Source organism: Salvelinus alpinus, chromosome 2 (genome assembly GCF_045679555.1).
Source record: "Salvelinus alpinus chromosome 2, SLU_Salpinus.1, whole genome shotgun sequence".
In the NCBI taxonomy this organism is placed as follows: Eukaryota; Metazoa; Chordata; class Actinopteri; order Salmoniformes; family Salmonidae; genus Salvelinus; species Salvelinus alpinus.
Window position 1 is genome coordinate 40447934 of NC_092087.1, and position 21746 is coordinate 40469679.

The window sequence follows — 21746 nt, forward strand, 5'->3', positions numbered from 1 at the left end:
ATTGAGTGTATGTAAACTTCTGACTCACTGGGAATGTGATGAAAGAAATAAAAGCTGAAATAAATAATTCCTTCTACTATTATTCTGACATTTCACATTCATAAAATAAAGTGGTGATCCTTACTGACCTAGACAGGGAATTTTTACTAGGATTAAATGTCAGGAATTGTGAAAAACTGAGTTTAAATGTATTTGGCTAAGGTGTATGTAAACTTCCGACTTCAACTGTACATCTCCTTCAAATGTTGATATTTGGTTGCGTTGACAAACAAACACAATTCATTATCCATAAATATCATGACATTTTAAACCAACCGGAGCTTGAAACCCTAGACATACTGTATGGTATATTGTTTGTTGAATTCTGGGTTGAATTCAAACAATTGGTGTTGATGATTTCGACAGTATGCCTAGGGTTTCAAGCTTTGGTTGATTTAAAATGTCATGATATTTAGTGATTTTGAATTGTGTTGCGGCCTGAATAACATCATTGATCATTGATCAAGTATTGTCACATTTCATTTGATCTGTTAAACCTACCCTTTGGAATTACTTCGATAACAACAAAGAATCTATTTCGTTTTTAAGTGGAGATCTCTCAACAATCATTCTAACGATAGCATATTGGTAATAGTCAGTGACAAATAGCTAAGCGGGGCTTGGTTAAAACCTTGGATGGGAGAACATGGGGTAGCTGTAGTTTGGTCAATTCTCCAGTAGGAGGTGCTGCCCAGCCTATTGTATTTATTAAAATGAAGATAGTGGATATAACCTTGAAAAACTATCATTGTTTTTAAGGTACAAATTCAAAATATTTTATACAAGGTCTGTCTATGTTGAAATTTTGTTACCATGAGGGAAAGGGGATACCTAGTCTGTTGCACAACTGAATGCATTCAACCAAAATGTGTCTTCCTCATTTAACCCAACCCCTCTGATTCAGAGGTGCAGGGGGCTGCCTTAATCGACGTCATCAGCACCCGGGGAGCAGTTGTTGGGGGTTAACTGCCTTGCTCAAGGGCAGAACGGCAGATTTTTCCACCTTGCCAGCTCTGAGATTCAAACAGTGACCTTTCTGTTACTGGCCCAACGCTCTTAACCACCAGGTTACCAGCCGCCCATGTGTGCAGATCAAATCCTGTGGTTGAAATTTCACTCTCAAAACAAGAGTTGATTACTTTTTTCAAATCCAATGCATTTTCCATGCAGATTCTACATCACAATACATTGAAACAACGTTGATTTAACCTGTTTGTGTCCAGTGGGATGCCATTGGCTTTCTGGATGGCCATGCCATGCCGGCAAACAGGCAGTGAGACATGTGCGCTGACTCACCGTCCACCCCTCCTTCCCGTCACCGTCACTGTCCTCCCCTCCACTTCTCTCTCCTCTCTGTCTCTACAGCAGCCCTGTGGCTATCTGGAATCTGAGCACACAAAAACACATACATATTCTCTCTCTCACACACACACACACACACACACACACACACACACACACACACACACACACACACACACACACACACACACACACACACACACACACACTGCAAAGACAGAGCTTTAACTAAACTCACAACAACATAGGCTTGCCAGGGAGGAGAGCAGATATAGAGGAGAGAGAGAGAGAGTGTGAGAAAGGTAAACAATGTGAGGGGGAGCACAGCAAGCGAAAGAGAGAGAAACAAAGAGGAGAAGGAAATGGGCAGTGGGGAACCGCAAGGGTTAGGGTTATAATTGTTCTATTTTTTAAATATACATTTAGTTAGAATTTTCATTTAATTCCAATCTTTTCAATAATATTTAAATAAAATTCTGATTTAATGTCTTCAGTTTGTTTTGGAAAGGAAAGGGTTAACATTGAAGAGAAAAAAAGATCCAATCAAGATTTTTATTTGGTGGTCTCTGGGGATATAAATCTAGCTATCTAGCTTAGCTGTTGGCTAGGCCTTCAGAAGCTAGACAGAAGGCCTCTGCAATTCAACTGTATTAGAGCAGAATTCGGGAGTGAAAGTGGAATCAACAAATTACATTTTGACTTGCAATGGTTGAGAACGTTAACAAATGTAATAATTGTAAACGGGATGCCATCTCGAAGGCCTAGAGACACGTCACTACCACATATTATCCATTATATTGACCAGATACTCAAGTGGCCCCTCTAACACTGGAAAGAAATGTATTAAAAAATTAAAGTAAGTTGGGCGTGTGAACAACAGAGGCAACTCAAATATAATGTTTTTTATTTTTCAAGGTTGCCTGGATGTCTTGTGTCATACTTACTATATATCAGTACACTCATAGCAACCTAAGCATTACAAAACTTTTATTCAATCTAATAAGCCATTACATTTTTTGATGACCAAATTCTCAGTAACCAGGTTTCCATCCAACCTTTTTATGCAAGTAAAGTACATGTCGGATAAAAAAATGTAATGACAGGCCTGATTGAAAGAGAAAACTTGTCTGGAAACTTTCCAAATGTCGACAAAACTAAATACGCTAGACAAGGTGGGATCTTTTTGTGTCTGTAAAATAAATTATGCAAGAAATGTAGGTGGAAAGTTTTTATACGCAAATATTGATGTAATAACCATCATATCGAAGTAAACCTGGAGTCACGCGATGACATGTTGTAAGGTCCTCCCAATACAACTCATCGGGAAAGCATAACGTTCATTAGGCGTCAGATTCTTAAATTATGATGAACTTCACAGGGTGGTGAAAGTGCAAGGTGGCCTCCCGAGTGGCGCGGTGGTCTAAGGCACTGCATGGAAGTGCTAGCTGTGCCAATAGAGATTCTGGTTTAGAGTCCAGGTTCTGTTGCAGCCGGCCACAACAGTTGGGTTGTGTTTCGGAGGACGTACGGCTCTCGACCTTCGCCTCTCGCGAGTCCGTACAGGAGTTGCAGCGATGAGACAAGACTGGATACCACGAAATTGGGGAGAAAAAAGGGCAAAAAAAAAGAAAGTGCAAGGTGATGAGCTTGATGCTCCTTTCTAATAAATGTTGAGGGTCTTATTCTGGTGACATGATCATCGATGCTTGGCTACCGTTTGACAAATAAAAAGAATCTCACTCTTTTATCCATAATAATCTCATCATGTAGAATATACCCACACTGCATCTGTGAGCTGATAGCTAGAGCGCTTGTGCCAATACCAGAGTGGGCACACTCACTATGTAATGCACATTTTTTTTGTGAGAAAACTATCAGTGGAGTTGAAAATGCAATAGAAACCCATTTAACTTGCATTTTCTATTTGGTACATGGGAATTTAACCGCAAAATATATTTGTATCTACACTACGTCGTCATGCACAGCCTTTTATCCCCAACAAGTCAATTTGATGGAAACACATTTCTGGTGGGGAAATGCGCATATTGTTTCATGCAGATTTTAGAATATTCACATGAAAATCTGTCGCCAATTGGATGGAAACCTAGCTAGTGACCTACTTACAAAAACTACTCGCTTGGTGAGTAATTTTTTTTTTTTTTAAACGCCACCTGACGGTTTCGCTTCGCCTCTTTCTCTCTGTCACTACTGAGAGCGCGAGCCTATGGCAAGCACTAGTTTTCCCACGGTCAACCTAGTTTGTGTTATAGGCTAGTGTGCAGGTGTCTCATTTATAAACGTTGCGTATGCACAAAATATGCCCCCAAAACATGCGTGCGCCAGTTTTCACGCAAAACTTGACATGAGAATGTCCCGCAAACTTTAGACCAAGCGTACACATAGCTTCTAGTGGTAGCCATACAACACATTTTATGAGCAACTCTCATTTAATTGGGCCTATTAAATAGACTATTGTAATTTCATGTTTTTGCTCTATGCTCCGAAAGGAGCGCGGTTTATAACATACAGTCAAATTTAACAGGTGAACAGACAGTTTATATTTTATATTAAAGTGTGTAATTAGGCCTACTGCATTTTTTTTTTAATTCAGAGGACACAATGTTTCATAATTCGCGGGCAGTGAAGCATATTTAGGTTCGGGAGAAAGTAAATGCAAAACATGATTGAATACAAAGGATCTGTTTACAGGTCCACAACAATTTGATATTGTTTTTGTGTTTCAGAAACGGTCAGATACAGCAAATGCCCCACCTAAAAAAACTTTTCCCAAACACCTCCAAAGACATTTGATCAAGTTCGCCATTGATACTTCCTTTAGATATACTGTCTTGGCCTAATTCCAATACTTCCAAAGTATACAGCAAATAATGGCGTTATTGTCACCATAAAAGCTGATGGGCGTTATTGAAGCAGAGTTATAATGCTCATTCGCGTGCGCAGTTTCATGACAGGTCTGATTTATAATGGGAAACATGGGTATGTATAGCATGCGCCAAGTTGATAAATCTCAATATTTTTTGGCGTACACCGATATTTAGTGTAAAATTTACGCAACGGTTATAAATGAGGCCTTTTCAAGATTAACTTTCAACATGAAGTTAGGTTTAAAATGATAACTTAATTTCAACTTGACCTGTTGTCTGCCAATTTTTTGTGATATCTTTGATACCAGAGTTCCGAGGCATACTAAACAGTATACTTCGAAGTAGTGTGCCCATGCCCGTATCACTTTATCAGAAGCATGTGATCAGTTAAGTCCGATGCTTTGTTTCGTTGAGCAACCACCTGATTGGTTTGGTAGGAGAAAAAAAATGCAAGGCTGCGCACAAGCTACGGAGTGTGGGACATCATCTATAACAGTGGTCACCAACCTGTCGATCGCGATCGATCTCTGGTCGATCTCCAAGGCATTCCTACTCGATCACCAAACATTTATGTAAAAAAGCCTTGCATTCCTATTTTTTTTATTTCTTTCGCGCTGTTGGCGGTGAGTTAACTTGATCTCAGCAGTCCTAGCACCTGGAAGGCAAAGCGTTCCCATTTTGAACAATTTCATGTGTCTGAAGGTAGAACTCCGCCCTCTCTGGCAGGCCCAGAGAGTAAATCAAATCCACCTATAAGTCTACCGCTGGCCAATTCGATAGCTCAGATCACCGTGTCTGTGCAGTTTCCTCGAGCCATAGACTGTAAAAAGAAACCTCGAACCCACAGCAAAGTTGATACTGTGATATTTCAGAATTTTTAAAGCCATGATTAGAGAGAGACTCAGCGAAGACTGTGTCCCCTTTTTCTCAGCGGAGGGAGGGTGAGCGGAGGGACGGTGAGTCGGGTGAGATCCAGCCGCTCCCTCCCCTCAGACTGATCATCAGATGCAGGCCTCATACAACAAATTATATATTACCAGTGTGATCATATAGCTATCATATAGCAGGATGACACACACTCTACAGTGCAGTCAAGCACAGCAAAACAAACTTTGGTAGGGCTCTTTAAAATCTGTATTTATTTTTTGGCTAATTATAATTTTTTCTTTATATTCCATTTTCTTGGTTTGGTTTTTCCAGGTCTCGGATTTCCCCAAGTTTTTTTCTGGTTTTCCCACAGTTTTTTCTAACTTTTTTAATATAAAAAAACACATTTGGATCTTCTTGGATTTTCTGTGTTCTAACTTGATTTTTTAGTGTAGTTACCTTTTTTTCAGTGTGCATGCGCTGTTTGTATTTATTATGGATCCCCATTAGCTGCTGCCAAGGTTGGGGTCCGGGAAGAGTGGTGTTTCTGGTTAGCAGTGTTTCTGTAGCGCAGTAAGCTAATATGTGATGGAGTTTGCGAATCAAATGCCCACTTGTGGTGCCACTGGACAGTGAAAAACGAGTAAGTGAACCTTTATTTATTGTCATTTAAATTAGTTTGCAGTAGTTATATAAGTGTTGAGTTAGATTACATAGCTACCTCAATCATTATTTCAAATGATTTTAGTGACTTTACTGCAATTGCTAGCTAGCTAACAGATCTGCTAACTTTCTTTGTTGTTACTTTTAAGGTTGGAACCAACATACAGTCCCTCCAGCAGGCAGAGAGGCAAGAACCATTCGTCCGCCAGATCATGGACAAGCTACACTACTCACAGCCCTGTGTAATGTTCAATATCACTGCATTGCTGGACTTTTTTAAACTTAATGTATTTGTATTGTATAAAAAATATATAAAGGAAATATATACATAACCGTTCAAAAGTTTTTGAAAGAAAAGCAAATTTCTCTCTCTTTGAGTCAGCTACTCACCACATGTTATGCACTGCAGTGCTAGCTAGCTGTAGCTTATGCTTTCAGTACTAGATTAATTCTCTGATCCTTTGATAGTGTGGACAAATTGTCAGTTCATGCTGCAAGAGCTCTGATAGGTTGGAGGATGTACTCCAGAAGTTGTCATAATTACTGTGTCTATGGAAGGGGGTGAGATCCATGACCCTCCTAGGTTTGGTATTGAAGTCAATGTACCCAGAGGAGGACGGAAACTGTCTGTCTTCCGGCTACACTATGGCGCTACCCTACAGAGTGTTGTTGAGGCTACTGTAGCCCTTCATTGCAAAACAGTGTGTTTTAATCAATTATTTGGTAACATGAAGTAGTTTTACCTAAAAAGGACAGCTTTTTAAATGCTTCACTATTTTAATTTTTATGAAATTTACTGAGGAGGATGACCGAAGGTGTCTCACTTCAAACAAAGTATTACACGGCACTACATGAAGTGTCAATAAATAGGTTATAAACGTTCTGCCAATTTATTAAGGTTCTCATGATCCACAGGTTACTGTAAGGTGTGGGAGGTATTTAGATGGCTTGATGGAACTGAAAAGCTTGCGTTTGTGTGTGTGTGTGTCAGAGCCGAGATGATTTGGAGTAGTCCTAGAGTACCCGAGACTAACGCACCAGGTATTCCTCTTCTGTTCCCATGCTGGAGTCCAGGGTTTAAATTTTTTTTATTTCACCTTTATTTAACCAGGTAGGCCAGTTGAGAACAAGTTCTCATTTACAACTGTGACCTGGCCAAGATAAAGCAAAGCAGTGCGACAAAAACAATAACACGGAGTTACACATGGGATAAACAAACGTACAGTCAATAACACAATAGGAAAAATCTGTATACAGTGTATGCAAATGAAGTAAGGAGGTAAGGCAATAAATAGGCCAATAGTGGCGAAGTAATACAATTTAGCAATTTACACTGACGTGATATATGTGCAGATGAGGATGTTCAAGTAGAAATACTTGTGTGCAAAAGAGCAGAAAAACAAATTTGGGGATGAGGTAGGTAGTTGGTTGGATGGGCTATTTACAGATGGGCTGTGTACAGCTGCAGCGATCGGTAAGCTGCTCTGACAGCTGACACTTAAAGTTAGTGAGGGAGATATAAGTCTTCAACTTCAGTGATTTTTGCAGTTCATTCCAGTCATTGGCAGCAGAGGACTGGAAGGAAAGATGGCCAAAGGAGGTGTTGGCTTTGGGGATGAACAGTGAAATATACCTGCTGGAGCGCGTGCTATGGGTGGGTGTTGCTATGGTGACCAGTGAGCTGATATAAGGCGGAGCTTTACCTAGCAAAGACTTATAGATGACCTGGAGCCAGTGGGTTGATTACAACCTGTTAACAATGGTGCCAACATTTTGTGGCTGATCTTTCAGCAGGAGAGAGGGTGATGTGATGTCCACATCACCAACGAACTATCATGGTCCAAACACACCAAGACAGTCGTGAAGAGGGCACGACAACAGCTTTTCCCCCTCAGGAGACTGAAAAGATTTGGCATGGGTCCACATATCCTCAAAAAGTTCTACAGCTGCACCATCGAGAGCATCCTGACCAGTTGCATCACTGCCTGGTATGGCAACTGCTCGGCATCTGACCGTCAGACGCTACAGAGGGTAGTGCGTACGGTCCTGTACATCACTATGGCCAAGCTTCCTGCCATCCAGGACCTATATACTAGGCGGTGTCAGAGGAAAGCCCAAAAAATGGTCAAAGACTCCAATCACCCAAGTCATAGACTGTTCTCTCTGCTACCGCACAGCAAGCAGTACCGGAGCGCCAAGTCTAGGACCAAAAGGCTCCTTAACAGCTTCTACCCACAAGCCATAAGGCTGCTGAATAATTAATCAAATGGCCCCCCGGACTAACTGGGTCCAGCACCGCACGGTATGGCTTGTTATACACTATACATGTACAGTATATACAAAAGTATGTGGACACCATTTCAAATTAGTGGATTCAGCCACACCTATTGCTGACAGGTGTATACAATCGAGCACCCAGTTGTGCAATCTCCATAGACAAACATTGGCAGTAGAATGGCCTTTCTGAAGAGCTCAGTGACTTTCAACGTGGCACCGTCATAGGATGTCACCTTTCCAACAAGTCAGTTCATCAAATTTCTGCTCTGCTAGAGCTGCCCCGGTCAACTGTAAGTGCTGTTACTGTGAAGTGGAAACGTCTAGGAGCAACAATGGCTCAGCCGCGACGTGGTAGCCCACACAAGCTTACATTGACTGTCCTCAGTTGCAACACTCACTACTGTCACAGGCCGGCTCATAGCCTGTGGCAAAAATGAGGGGACACGAACAACAGGTATAGGCCAATCAAAAAGGTTCTTTATTATAAACCAAAAACTATCAACTTTAAACAAAGAAAAAGGAATGAGGTGTGGAAGTATCATAATGTAGGGTGTATGTAAAGTACAGGGATGCGTGAATCTGTGTGTGTGAATATGACTGAGTGAAAACTACGTAAAACTACAAAGGAACAAACAAAACAGGATCATACCTGGAGGAGCAGAGAGAGAGAGACAAAAGTGGTTAGTGAAGCAGCTTAAATACCCTGAGCCCAGGTGGCTCCAATCACTAACGACCCTCCTCTGCCTGCAGGAGGAACCTCCCCTGCAATGCAGAGGGGCCGTGACACTACCGAGTTTCAAACTGCCTCTGGAAGCAATATCAACACAAGAAATGTTCGTGGGGAGCTTCATGAAATAGGTTTCCATGACCGAGCAGCCTCACACAAGCCTAAGATCACCATGCACAATGCCATGCGTCGGCCATTGGATTCTGGAGCAGTCGAAATGCGTTCTCGTGATTAATCATTCTTCACCATCTGGCAGTCCGATGGACGAATCTGGGTTTGGCGGATGCCAGGAGAACGCTACCTGCCCCAATGCATAGTGTCAACCGTAAAGTTTGGTGGAGGAGGAATAATGGTCTGTGGCTGTTTTTCATGGTTCGGGCTAGGACCCTTAATTCCAGTGAAGGGAAATCTTAACGTTACAGCATACAATGACATTCTAGACAATTCTGTGCTCCCAACTTTGTGGTAACAATTTGGGGAAGGCCCTTTCCTGTTTCAGCATGACAATGCCCCCTGTGCACAAAGCGAGGTCCATACAGAATTGTTTGTTGAGATCAGTGTGGAAGAATTTGACTGGCCTGCACAGAGGCCTGACCTCAACTCCATCGGACACCTTTGGGATGAATTGGAACGCTGACTGCGACCCAGGCCTAATCGTCCAACATCAGTGCCCACAGCAATGTTCCAACATCTAGTGGAAAGCCTTCCCAGAAGAGTGGAGGCTGTTAAGAGCAGCAAAGGGGGGGCCAACTCTATATTAATGCTCATGATTCTGGAATGAGATGTTCAACGAGCAGGTGTCCACATACTTTTGGTCATGTAGTGTATTGTTGTCAAAGACCTGACTGGGCTCAGCACCCCATGGTATGCCTTGTTATATTGTTGTGTGCATGTTTGTGTACTGAGGAACATACTGAGGAACAAGAAAGCCACTTTCAATTTCATTATGTTGGGGGCTTTCATGAAAGTAATTGTTGCCTGGTGTAATGTAAGTAACATTATATCTCTTTAGAGTGTGTGTCAACCTACAGCACAACATGTCACCCTTTATAAAGCACATGTTTGTCATATTCGACATAGTGGGTTAAGTCACATTTGACATTGGTGATTATGTCAGACAGTTATGCCACATTTATGAACTCTTTATAAAGCACGACATATGGTTATAGATGCTTTGTAACACATTTATGTAGTGCTTAGGAAGGCATTATGAAGGCTTTATGAAGCCTTTATAAGCTGAACGTCATTTAAAGAGGGACCGTCTTTTCATTGATTATCTCTGTTACATTTACCTGTAATCGTCACAGCCAGCCCTTACCATTCCAGGCCATCTCTCTTCTTCTTTGTACCTCACCTGCCCTAAGTCCTCTTTCTCAAACCCAGCCAAACAACGACAACGACAACGACAACGACAGAAACGATAGTGTACAGCATAATCATGGGAATTGTACTCCAAACCACTCTAGACTTTCACTGCTATGTACAAATACTGATTACATATTTTGGAAACATATCCTCTGGTGTGTGTGTGTTTTTAGGTTTTCTGGAATGGTTATAGTTATGTAAAAATGTGGATCAACAGCAATGCCATTCTCTCACAAATCATGTAACAATATATAACACTATACCGTACACGTTCTTTAAATCAATACATTGTTGACAAACATTTTATTAATGAAAACCCATTCCCTTGTTATTTCGTTTTTTTTTGGTGGTGGTGGGGGGGGGGGGGGTTCGAGAATGGTGCCAATCATCTACAATTAATGTGGGGGCTATGTCAGGATTAGCAATGTCATCCTCTCCCAAATCATGTAAAGCTGTACATTCTCTCTCATTAACAACTTCCATCATAAAATGTGAGCTAAATAAATGTTCTGCATTCAACAATTTCCTTGTTCTTTGCCTGTGTACAGTTACAGTACAGTATCCTGACCTTATTATGTACCATAATGCCCCCCTCACTTATCCAATGACATTAATATGCCTCTTACTGTACTATACCTTACTTACTGTACACACCTGCTTCCATCACATCACATCACAACGGAATGGAATAAACCACAAGATGATGGGGATAAGCCACCTGACCCTGACCTCTAACCTCAGCCAGTGGCTATATGACATGACATTGATATTTATGTGGATCTCATGTTGAAGGAAATCAAGAATATGGCGGAAGTCCTATTTTAGATAGCAATCCAGGAATATTGCTAGATACCAAGGTGTAGGTGTACTCATGTGTGTCTCAAATGACTATTCAAACAACACCCTTAAGAAAACCCTGTACCCAGAAGTGCCTCTAGAGATCCAGGTGCACACTTGTTTTTGAACATCCGTGTCAGCTTCACCAACGATTCAGTGCTTAGTGCCTGGTCTCAGGGTTTGCACGCTTTTGTAGCAACCCATCACTAATACACTTGATTCAACAAATCTATGAATCATCCACATCATGCTTAGCTGAATCAGGTATTTTAGTGCTGGTCTGGACCAATAGTCTAGGATCAAAAGACCAGAGTAGTTGCCCATGCCTTCAGTAGATATTTAGATAAATTTAACTGAAGCATATGTCTCTGTTTCCTTCTCTGTGTCCTGCAGGGGGAGTTGCTGAGCCCGTGTCGCTGTGACGGCTCTGTGCGCTGTACTCACCAGCCCTGCCTCATCCGCTGGATCAGCGAGAGAGGCTCCTGGAGCTGTGAGCTCTGCTACTTCAAGTACCAGGTCCTGGCCATCAGCACCAAGAACCCACTGCAGGTACAGGATCTGTTTGTGTGTGCATGTGGGTGTAAGTGACTACAAGTGCTGCCCTATACCTCAGGGTTTCCATACCAAATCCAAGGTATTCTGTGAATGCTGAAGCATAGCACTCCAATGCTCCGAAAATACATACAAATGTAACAAAACACCTTTTCACGTCTTCCTGCCTGCAACTGCGTGACATCAGTGCACAGATAATTATCTCCACCAAAAAGACACACACATTGATCCACCTCTCCCTCCCCTCTCCTTCCACCTCCCTCCACCGCCCCCTCCCTCTCTTTCCCTCTCTCTCTCTCTGTATATCCCCCCTCTCTCCAGTGGCAAGCCATCTCTCTGACGGTGATAGAGAAGGTGCAGATAGCAGCCATCATCCTGGGTTCTCTGTTCCTTATCGCCAGCATCTCCTGGCTGGTGTGGTCGTCCCTCAGCCCTTCGGCCAAGTGGCAGCGCCAGGACCTGCTCTTCCAGATCTGCTATGGCATGTACGGCTTCATGGACATTGTGTGCATAGGTAAGCTAGAAGGTTCTATAACGTAGACCTCACTGATATACTATCAAAGATAATCATAAGCTTTTGTGATTGCAATTGCAGGTATGAGTAGAGTTGCATATGACAACAAAGGAGAATACCTACATGCTCCCAGAGTTTGAATGTAGGAAGGGTGGTTGAAACGTTCCAGTGTTACAGCACTAGGTCTAGGATCTAAACAGTGTACAGATATTCTACTTTCTCTTCATAAGCTTTTGTGATTGGTCAATCTCCTGACAGTTACTATGTCTGACCTGAACTTTGACACAGTGAAGCATCTTACAGTTTTTTTAAATTTCAGTGGTGCAATTTTCACAAGTATGTACATTTTCATAACTCTTAGTACAAACCTCAAAAACAGTTCATCATAAAGGCATTTGTTTCAAAACTCAAAGCACACTTTCAATTGACTAAGTACAACACACAAAATTATACAGTTACTTTTTCTCCAAACTTAATCTGTGTTTCATCTACTGTAGAAATACATGTTTGGTTAAACAACATTTACTGTTACATGATCTGATCGCTCTTAATTGATGATCGCTTAAACGTCTGGTAAACCTAAAGATTCTACATGTAAACCGGTTTGTCTACTACAGATTTTGAGAACTACATAATGAAAATGTATGTCTGTAATGTAGAAACATAAAAGTATGATTTATACTCAAATGTACTACTACTATGATGACTGTTATGATTTTACTTCACAGTAAGTTTTTTAAAACTCAGATATTGACAAGACCAGATATGTGCAACAAATCTAATTTTATTGGTTGCATAAACAGATTAGATGTTACAGCAGGTGCAGCGAAATGCTTGTGTTTCTAGCTCCTACGGTGCTGTAACTCAATTTCAACACAGTACCAATATGCAAATAATCCAGAAATTCCAAAACAAGAAAGAAATGCATCCCTACGGCCAATACCAAGGGTAGGCAACCCTGGTCCTGGAGTGCTGCAGGCACTGCATGTTTTTTATTTAACCGACCTGGAAGACCAGGTGTGTTGAATTTAGACAATCACTGAACTGATTAATGAGCTCAGTTTGTCAGGTGTGGGATCTAGTTGGAACAAAATAGTTCCTGCGAATCTTGCCCATCACCGGCAGCTAAAATCAAATCAAACGATGTGTGTGTCACCCAACACTCTCTCTCCTCCTCCACTGAAGTAACGTATCTGCTCCTTGGTGCACCTTGGAAGGAACCACTTATTATGGAGAATAGGGGGGTACTCTTTTCCTCGTCCAGTCAGTGAGCCCCCTCTGCAAAGTACAGCTGACAGATATTTTTATAAATAAATGTTATCAAATGTGGGCTTAAAGATTTACTTTAGTTAATAATTTAACATCTGAAAAATAAATAAAAAACAGGACATATCTGTGGGTCCACGTACCTAGCAACCTTGCACAACAAAAGGTTTTGAATGTAAGACTGGCTGCATTACAAGTGTTACCACCAGTGTTACCAGTGTTTTGTAGTAAGAGTTTTGAAAATTCACCACATTCTTCTGAAAATAGTACCAAAGCGATAAAAAAAACGGTATTAACTATTGATCATTTTAGCATTCATGGTCAGTCCTCCTTGTAGTTGTCAGCTGTGTGTGTGTATAATTTAGTTAGTGAGAGCAATTTGTTTGTTTTGCTCGTTTCTGTTTGGGCTTTCATCTCACTTAGGTCGTAGTCTGTGTGACATGTAATGCTGAAAATGTACAGCCACTTCTCAAGAGCCTTGTACATCCAGACTGTTTAAATATTTACAGCATACTTGTGCAAAGGTAGCCGACAATAATTTCTGCCTTAAAGGTTTTTTTTCCCCAGAGTGCGTTCTTACTTTCTCTCTTGTCCTTCTCTTTCTCTGTGTCCTTTCATATGTTTCCCTCTTTGTCTGGCTATTCACACTCTGTAATCTTTTACTTCTCTCCATCCACTTGCCTTCCTCCTCCCTCCATCTATTTTCTATTCACTGTCTCTCTATCTCCTACCTCTTGTATCGCTCCTGCATCCCTCACGTTCATACCGGTCCTCTCTCTCCCTTTCTCTCTCTTACTTGCCCATGTCTGTCTGTCCATGTCTGTCTGTCCATGTCTGTCTGGTTTTCTCTGTCCAGGTCTTATAATTCATGAGGGATCGTCTGTATACCGGATCTTTAAGCGCTGGCAGGCGGTGAACCAGCAGTGGAAAGTACTGAACTATGAGAAAGACAAGGACCTGGGCGACCCCGTCAGCTCCAGCGGCAAGGGTGGGGGGCGTGGGGGTCGAAACCCTCCCCACAGTTCAGCCGGGGCGGACAGGGGAGGCCGGGCAGGCCAGCGTGTTAGGACTATTCTCAACCACCACTGTGGCTACACCATCCTGCACATCCTCAGCCAGCTGAGGCCCAGCGATGCACGCATCAGCGCCACGACCAACCGCGAGGTGGTCATGAGGGTCACCACCGTATGAGACCGGACTCTGCGGGTGGGAGGGATTTGGACAACAGCCAACAACACCCCTGATCCACCTCCTTAAAACCCCCAAATGACTCTCACCCTTCGCCCCTGGCCTTACCCCCCCCGCACTGAGTATCTCCCACAACAGCATAGACGCAGAGATCCTGCTTCTGATAACCCTCCTATGAGACACGAGGGGAGGGAGAGCAGCACAGTTAGAGTGTTGTTGAAGTTACAGACACAGACTGTAGGACAAAACCATTAATAAAAAAAGACAAAGAAATGGCTTCGATTAAAAAAGAAAAGAAAAAAAGCTGGAGGGCTTTCTTTCGCCAGGTGAAATACACTAAGTATTGTCATTATTCCTGTTCTTCTATTTTCGGAAGAAAAACTCAAAGTATTGTTACTGATTTAGATTTTATAATCGAGAACATGTTGAGGAAAAATGGCAAGGGACATTTTCTTACATCTGCCCTCCAAACCCATGCCACCAATTATGACCCACATCTCCTCCCCCTCCTCAACTCAACTCATCCCTGTATCCCCATAACCCCCCCCTCTTTCTCTTTCTTTTTCTTCATGGTGTCTGTGAAAGACATTCTCTGTCCACCTGTAACACCTAAACTGTCCCTTTGGCACAAAGCAGACATGGAACCCTCTGAAGAATACGAGCATAAAAGTGCAAATAAAACTATTTAAAGAGATATGACTGACACATCTGAATGAGATTCCAACATTACAATTCATCTTCTGCAATAAAGAAACCTGTACATGTCATGGTGAAACCCTGTGTGACGTCACAGTTTTATATTGTGCACAATATTGGGTATCAATAGTATATGTTGTATTGTTTTCATCAGTTACTGTGTGAAGTTCTGAGATTTGTACCTTGGAATAATTGAATATGTTAAAGTTAACAATACAAGGTAGGTAAAGCATCAATAATTAGAGTTAATCAACAGGAACAGATTAGATTTTTTCTTTAATGGTTTGAATATAATATAAGCTAACCTCAATCGACTGAAATTGACATTGAATTAGCCCCATCTGCCAATGGGTAGGGTAAGGATTCAATTGCAGAATGGCGTGTATAATAATTTTGGCCTTTCACAACAGAAATTGTGAAGCTTTGTGAACCCACTATTACCATTTTCTGTATTCTGACTGTAGTTTACAGAATGCAAGAGAGTACAATGCGTATGTGTTAGAGTGGACTACTTATACCCTCATTGTTTGTGAAAAGTAATTATTTTCAATTCAGTAAATGCGGAGTAGGCCAACAGATGGCGACAAATGACCAATATAAAAGATTGATGGTCTCTGGTCTATGGGCAGCAATGAGCGTTTTGATATTTTTTAAACAGATTAAAACAGCCACAACAATAAGAACATGCCCTTTAAATTGAACCTTTTACTGCAGAGGGCTGAATCAGGGTCACACAGAGTGATTATTGGTAGTCTTAAACAAATCTACTTTACAACACCTCACACATGGTTCTGGGCTTAAAAAAAGAAAACACCTGTACCATGTCAGATATAGAGTTGAAATATATAAACATTTTGCGTTTGCATCCCAATATTACACATTATATACATCACAGAAGACTGAAATATAACAAAATTGTTAGACATAGAAACACCGGATTTTCGTCAGGTTTTCTGAAATAATATTTATTAATTATTAAATATTAATAACATTCCACGCATGAGGACAAAAAGGGCACTTTTGGTCATTGACTGCAGGAAAGGGCTACCGTATCCATAATACGGAACAGGTGAAATAGATGTGTCCCGTTGCAAATAAACTGGTATGCATAATATGTCTTTCATTGAAGTGAGACACATCATGCAAACATTTGCACAGTGGTGGAAAAAGTACTAAATTGTCATACTTGAGTAAAAGTAAAGATAACTTAATAGAAAATGACTCAAGTAACACTAAAAGTCAACCAGTAAAATACTACTTGACTAAAAGTCTAAAAGTACCTGGTTTTAAATGTATTTAAGTACAGTGGTGCAAAAAGTACTCAATTGTCATCAATTGTCAATGCTATACATCAAATTCCTTAAACCAGAGAGCACGATCTTCTTGTGTTTTTAAACACTCCGACACTCAGACATCATTTACAAATGCAGTATTTGAGTTTAGTGAGGCCGCCAGATCAGAGGAAGTAGGGATGACACTGCGTTATATTGATAGGTGCATGAATTGCACCATAATTCTGTCCTGCCTGAGCATTCTAAATGTAACGAGTACTTTTTGGTGTCAGGGAAAATGTATGGGAGTAAAATTTTAAGTTGTCAAAAATATGAATAATAAAGTACAGATACCCCCCAAAACTACTTAAGTAGTACTTTAACATATTTTACCTAAGTACTTTACACAACTGCATTTGCATTGATACAATACATCAGTAAATCCATATATACAGTTGAAGTTGGAAGTTTACATACACCTTAGCCAAAAACATTTAAACTCAGTTTTTCACAATTCCTGACATTTAATCCGAGTAAAAATTCCCTGTCTTAGGTCAGTAAGGATCACCACTTTATTTTAAGAATGTGAAATGTCAGAATAATAGTAGAGAGTGATTTATTTCAGATTTTATTTCTTTCATCACATTCCCAGTGGGTCAGAAGTTTACATACACTCAATAAGTATTAAGTAGAATTGCCTTTAAATTGTTTAACTTAGGTCAAACGTTTCGGGTAGCCTTCCACAAGCTTCCCACAATAAGTTGGGTGAATTTTGGCCCATTCCTCCTGACAGAGCTGTTGTAACTGAGTCAGGTTTGTAGGCCTCCTTGCTCGCACATGCTTTTTCAGTTCTGCCCACAAATTCTCTAGGATTGAGGTCAGGGCTTTGTGATGGCCACTCCAATTCCTTGACTTTGTTGTCCTTAAGCCATTTTGCTACAACTTTGGAAGTATGCTTGGGGTCATTGTCCATTTGGAAGACCCATTTGTGACCAAGCTTTAATTTCCTGTCTGATGTCTTGAGATGTTGTTTCAATATATCCACATAATTTTCCTACCTCATGATGCCATCTATTTTGTGAAGTGCACCAATCCATCCTGCAGCAAAGCACCCGTGCTTCGCGGTTGGGATGGTGTTCTTCGGCTTGCAAGCGTTCCCCTTTTTCCTCCAAACATAATGATGGTCATTATAGCCAAACAGTTCTATTTTTGTTTCATCAGACCAGAGGACATTTCTCCAAAAAGTACAATCTTTGTCCCCATGTGCAGTTGCAAAGCGTAGTCTGGCTTTTTCATGGCGGTTTTGGAGCAGTGGCTTCTTCCTTGCTGAGCGGCCTTTCAGGTTATGTCGATATAGGACTTGGTTAACTATGGATATAGATACTTTTGTACCTGTTTCCTCCGGCATCTTCACAAGGTCCTTTGCTGTTGTTTTGGGATTGATTTGCACTTTTCACACCAAAGTACATTCATCTCTAGGAGACAGAATGCGTTTCCATCCTGCACGGTATGACGGCTGCGTGGTCCCATGGTGTTCATACTTGCATACTATTGTTTGTACAGATGAACGTGGTACCTTCAGGTGTTTGGAAATTGCTCCCAAGAATGAACCAGACTTGTGGAGGTCTACAATTTCTTTCTGATGTCTTGGCTGATTTCTTTTGATTTTCCCATGATATCAAGCAAAGAGGCAGTGAGTTTGAAGGTAGGCCTTGAAATACATCCACAGGTACACCTCCAATTGACTCAAATGATGTCAATTAGCCCATCAGAAGCTTCTAAAGAAATGACATACTTTTCTGGAATTTTCCAAGCTGTTTAAAGGCATAGTCAACTTAGTGTATGTAAACTTCTGACCCACTGGAATGGTGATACAGTGAATTATAAGTGAAATAATCTGTCTGTAAACAGTTGTTGGAAAAATTACTTGTGTCATGCACAAAGTAGATGTCCTAACCGACTTGCCAAAACTGTAGTTTGTTAACAAGAAATTTGTGGAGTGGTTGAAAAACGAGTTTTAATGACTCCAGCCTAAGTGTATGTAAACTTCTGACTTCAACTGTAGTAGATTGGCTCCACTACAGGCTACATTGTATCATAACGGTCTGTGATTGTATCGATGAATTAGGGACAAGAACTCAGGAAGAATCGTCGCAGCTGAGGTATTCTTGGTATTGCGGGCAAGGAGCAAGGAGCTACATGAAGTACTGGCTGGAGCAGTTCCGTCCTCTCAGTTTCCCAGACCTGTGTAGCTCTGATTGAATTGTGAATGAATGAGGATTACCTGTGTTCTGTATTTTGTTTTAAATCAAATCAAAACTCAAATCAAATCAAATTTTATTAGTCACATGTGCCGAATACAACAGGTGTAGTAGACCTTACAGTGAAATGCTTACTTACGAGCCCTTAACCAACAATGCAGTATAAAAACAAAAGTAACAAGTAATTAAAGTGCAGCAGTAAAATAACAATAGCGATACTATATACAGGGGGGTACCGGTACAGAGTCAATGTGCGGGGGCACCGGTTAGTCGAGATAATTGAGGTAATATGTACATGTAGGTAGATATTAAAGTGACTCTGCATAGATGATAACAACAGTGTCACGCCCTGACCTTAAAGAGCCTTTTTATGTCTCTATTTTGGTTTGGTCAGGGTGTGATTTGGGGTGGGCATTCTATGTTCTGATTTCTATGTTTTTGTATTTCTATGTGTTGGCCGGGTATGGTTCTCAATCAGGGACAGCTGTCTATCGTTGTCTCTGATTGGGAATCATACTTAGGCAGCCTTTTCTCTTTTGTCATTGTGGGAAGTTGACTTTGTTAGTGGCACTATAGCCCTCGGAAGCTTCCCGGTAGTTTATTTTGTTTCTTGTTTTGTTGGCGACATTAAAATAAAAGAGAATGTACGCTCACCACGCTGCACTTTGGTCCACTTCTTTCGACGGCCGTGACAAACAGAGAGTAGCAGCGGTGTTAAAGGAGGGGGGGTGGCAATGCAAATAGCCTGGGTAGCCATTTGATTAGATGTCTTTGACAATTTTTAGGGCCTTTCTCTGACACCGCCTGGTGTAGAGGTCCTGGATGGCAGGAAGCTTTGCACCAGTGATGTGCTGGGCCGTACGCACTACCCTCTGTAGTACCTTGAAGTTGGAGGCCAAGCAGTTGCCATTCCAGGCAGTGATGCAACCAGTCAGGATGCTCTCGATGGTGCAGCTGTAGAACCTTTTGGGGATCTGAGGACCCATGCCAAATCTTTTCAGTCTCCTGAGGGGGAATAGGTTTTGTTGTGCCCTCTTCATGACTGTCTTGGTGTGCTTGGACCATGTTAGTTTGTTGGTGATGTGGACACCAAGGAACTTGAAGCTCTCAACCTGCTCCACTACAGCCCCGTCGATGAGAATGGGGGTGTGCTCGGTCCTCCTTTTCCTGTAGTCCACAATCATCTCCTTTGTCTTGATCACATTGAGGGAGAGGCTGTTGTCCTGGCACCACACGGCTAGGTCTCTGACCTCCTCCCTATAGGCTGTCTTGTCGTTGTCTGCGATCAGGCATACCACTGTTGTGTCATCGGCAAACTTAATGATGGTGTTGGAGTCGTGCCTGGCCGTGCAGTCATGAGTGAACAGAGAGTACAGGAGAGGACTGAGCATGCACCACTGAGGGGCCCCTGTGTTGAAGATCAGTGTGGCTGATGTGTTGTTACCTACCCTTACCACCTGGGGGCAGCCCGTCAGGAAGTCCAGGATCGAGTTGCAGAGAGAGGTGTTTAGTTCCAGGGTCCTTAGCTTATTGATGAGCTTTGATGGCACTATGGTGTTGAACGCTGAGCTGTAGTCAATGAATAGCATTCTCACATAGGTGTTCCTTTTGTCCAGGTGGGAAAGGGCAGTGTGGAGTGGAACAGAGATTGTGTCATCTCTGAATCTGTTAGGGTGGTATGCATATTGGAGTGGGTCTAGGGTTTCTGGGATAATGGTGTTGATGAGAGCCATGACCAGCCTTTCAAAGCACTTCATGGCTACAGACCTGAGTGCTACAGGACGGTAGTCATTTAGGCAGGTTACCTTAGTGTTCTTGGGCACAGGGATTATGGTGGTCTGCTTAAAACATGTTGGTATCACAGACTCAGACAGGGAGAGGTTGAAAATGTCAGTGAAGACACTTGCCAGTTGGTCAGCGCATGCTCGCATTACACGTCCTGGAAATCCGTCTGGACCTGCGGCCAGGTGAATGTTGACCTGTTTAAAGGTCTTACTCACATTGACTGCGAAGAGTGTGATCACACAGTCTTCCGGAGCAGCTGGTGCTCTCATGCATGTTTCAGTGTTATTTACCTCGAAGCAAGCATAGAAGTAGTTTAGCTCGTCTGGTAGGCTCGTGTCACTGGGCAGCTCTCGGCTGTGCTTCCCTGTCTAGTCTATAATGGTTTACAAGCCCTGCCACATCCAACGAGCTTCAGAGCCGGTGTAGTACGATTCGATCCTAGTCCTGTATTGACGCTTTGCCTGTTTGATGGTTCGTCGGAGGGCATAGCAGGATTTCTTATAAGCTTCCGGGTTAGAGTCCCGCTCCTTGAAAGCATTAGATCTAGCCTTTAGCTCAGTGCGGATGTTGCCTGTAATCCATGGGTTCTGGTTGGGGTTTATACGTATGGTCACTGTGGGACGACGTCATCGATGCACTTATTGATGAAGCCAATGACTGATGTGGTGTATTCCTCAATGCCACCGGAGGAATCCCGGAACATATTCCAGTCTGTGCTAGCAAAAGAGTCCAGTAGCTTAGCATCAGCTTCATCTGACCACTTTTTTATTGATCGAGTCACTGATGCTTCCAGCTAGAATTTTTGCTTTTAACCTCTCTTGGGTACATGAGACGTTAGCGTCCCTCCTCTTCAACAGCCAGTGAAACTGCTGGGTGCCAAATTCAAATACAGAAATACTCATTATAAAAATTCAGAAAACAAAACATATTTTACATAGGTTTAAAGATTAAGCAGGAATCAGGAGGATAGGATTATGGTCATATTTGCCAAATGGAGGGCAAGGGAGAGCTTTGTATGCGTCTCTGTGTGTGGAGTGAAGGTGGTCCAGAGTTTTTTCCACCTCCGGTTGCACATTTAACATGCTGATAGAAATTTGGTAAGACCGATTTAAGTTTCCCTGCATTAAAGTCCCCGGCCACTAGGAGCGCCGCCTCTGGGTGAGCGTTTTCCTGTTTGCTTAGGCGGAATACAGCTCAATTAGTTTGGTCTTAGTACCAGCATCAGTCTGTGGTGGTATGTAGACAGATACG

General features: G+C 42.0%; 1 protein-coding gene across 1 annotated transcript in view; it reads left to right on the plus strand.

Moving 5' to 3' along the window:
* Window positions 1–15176, plus strand: part of LOC139561119 (E3 ubiquitin-protein ligase MARCHF9-like) — a 27978-nt gene extending 12802 nt beyond the window's left edge. The window contains exons 2-4 of the mRNA XM_071378003.1: window positions 11356–11511; window positions 11836–12028; window positions 14151–15176. Of these exons, the coding sequence (XP_071234104.1) occupies window positions 11356–11511; window positions 11836–12028; window positions 14151–14485 (684 nt within the window). The 3' untranslated portion in view covers window positions 14486–15176. The remainder of the gene's footprint in view (window positions 1–11355; window positions 11512–11835; window positions 12029–14150) is intronic.
* The last annotated feature ends 6570 nt before the right edge of the window (window positions 15177–21746 follow it).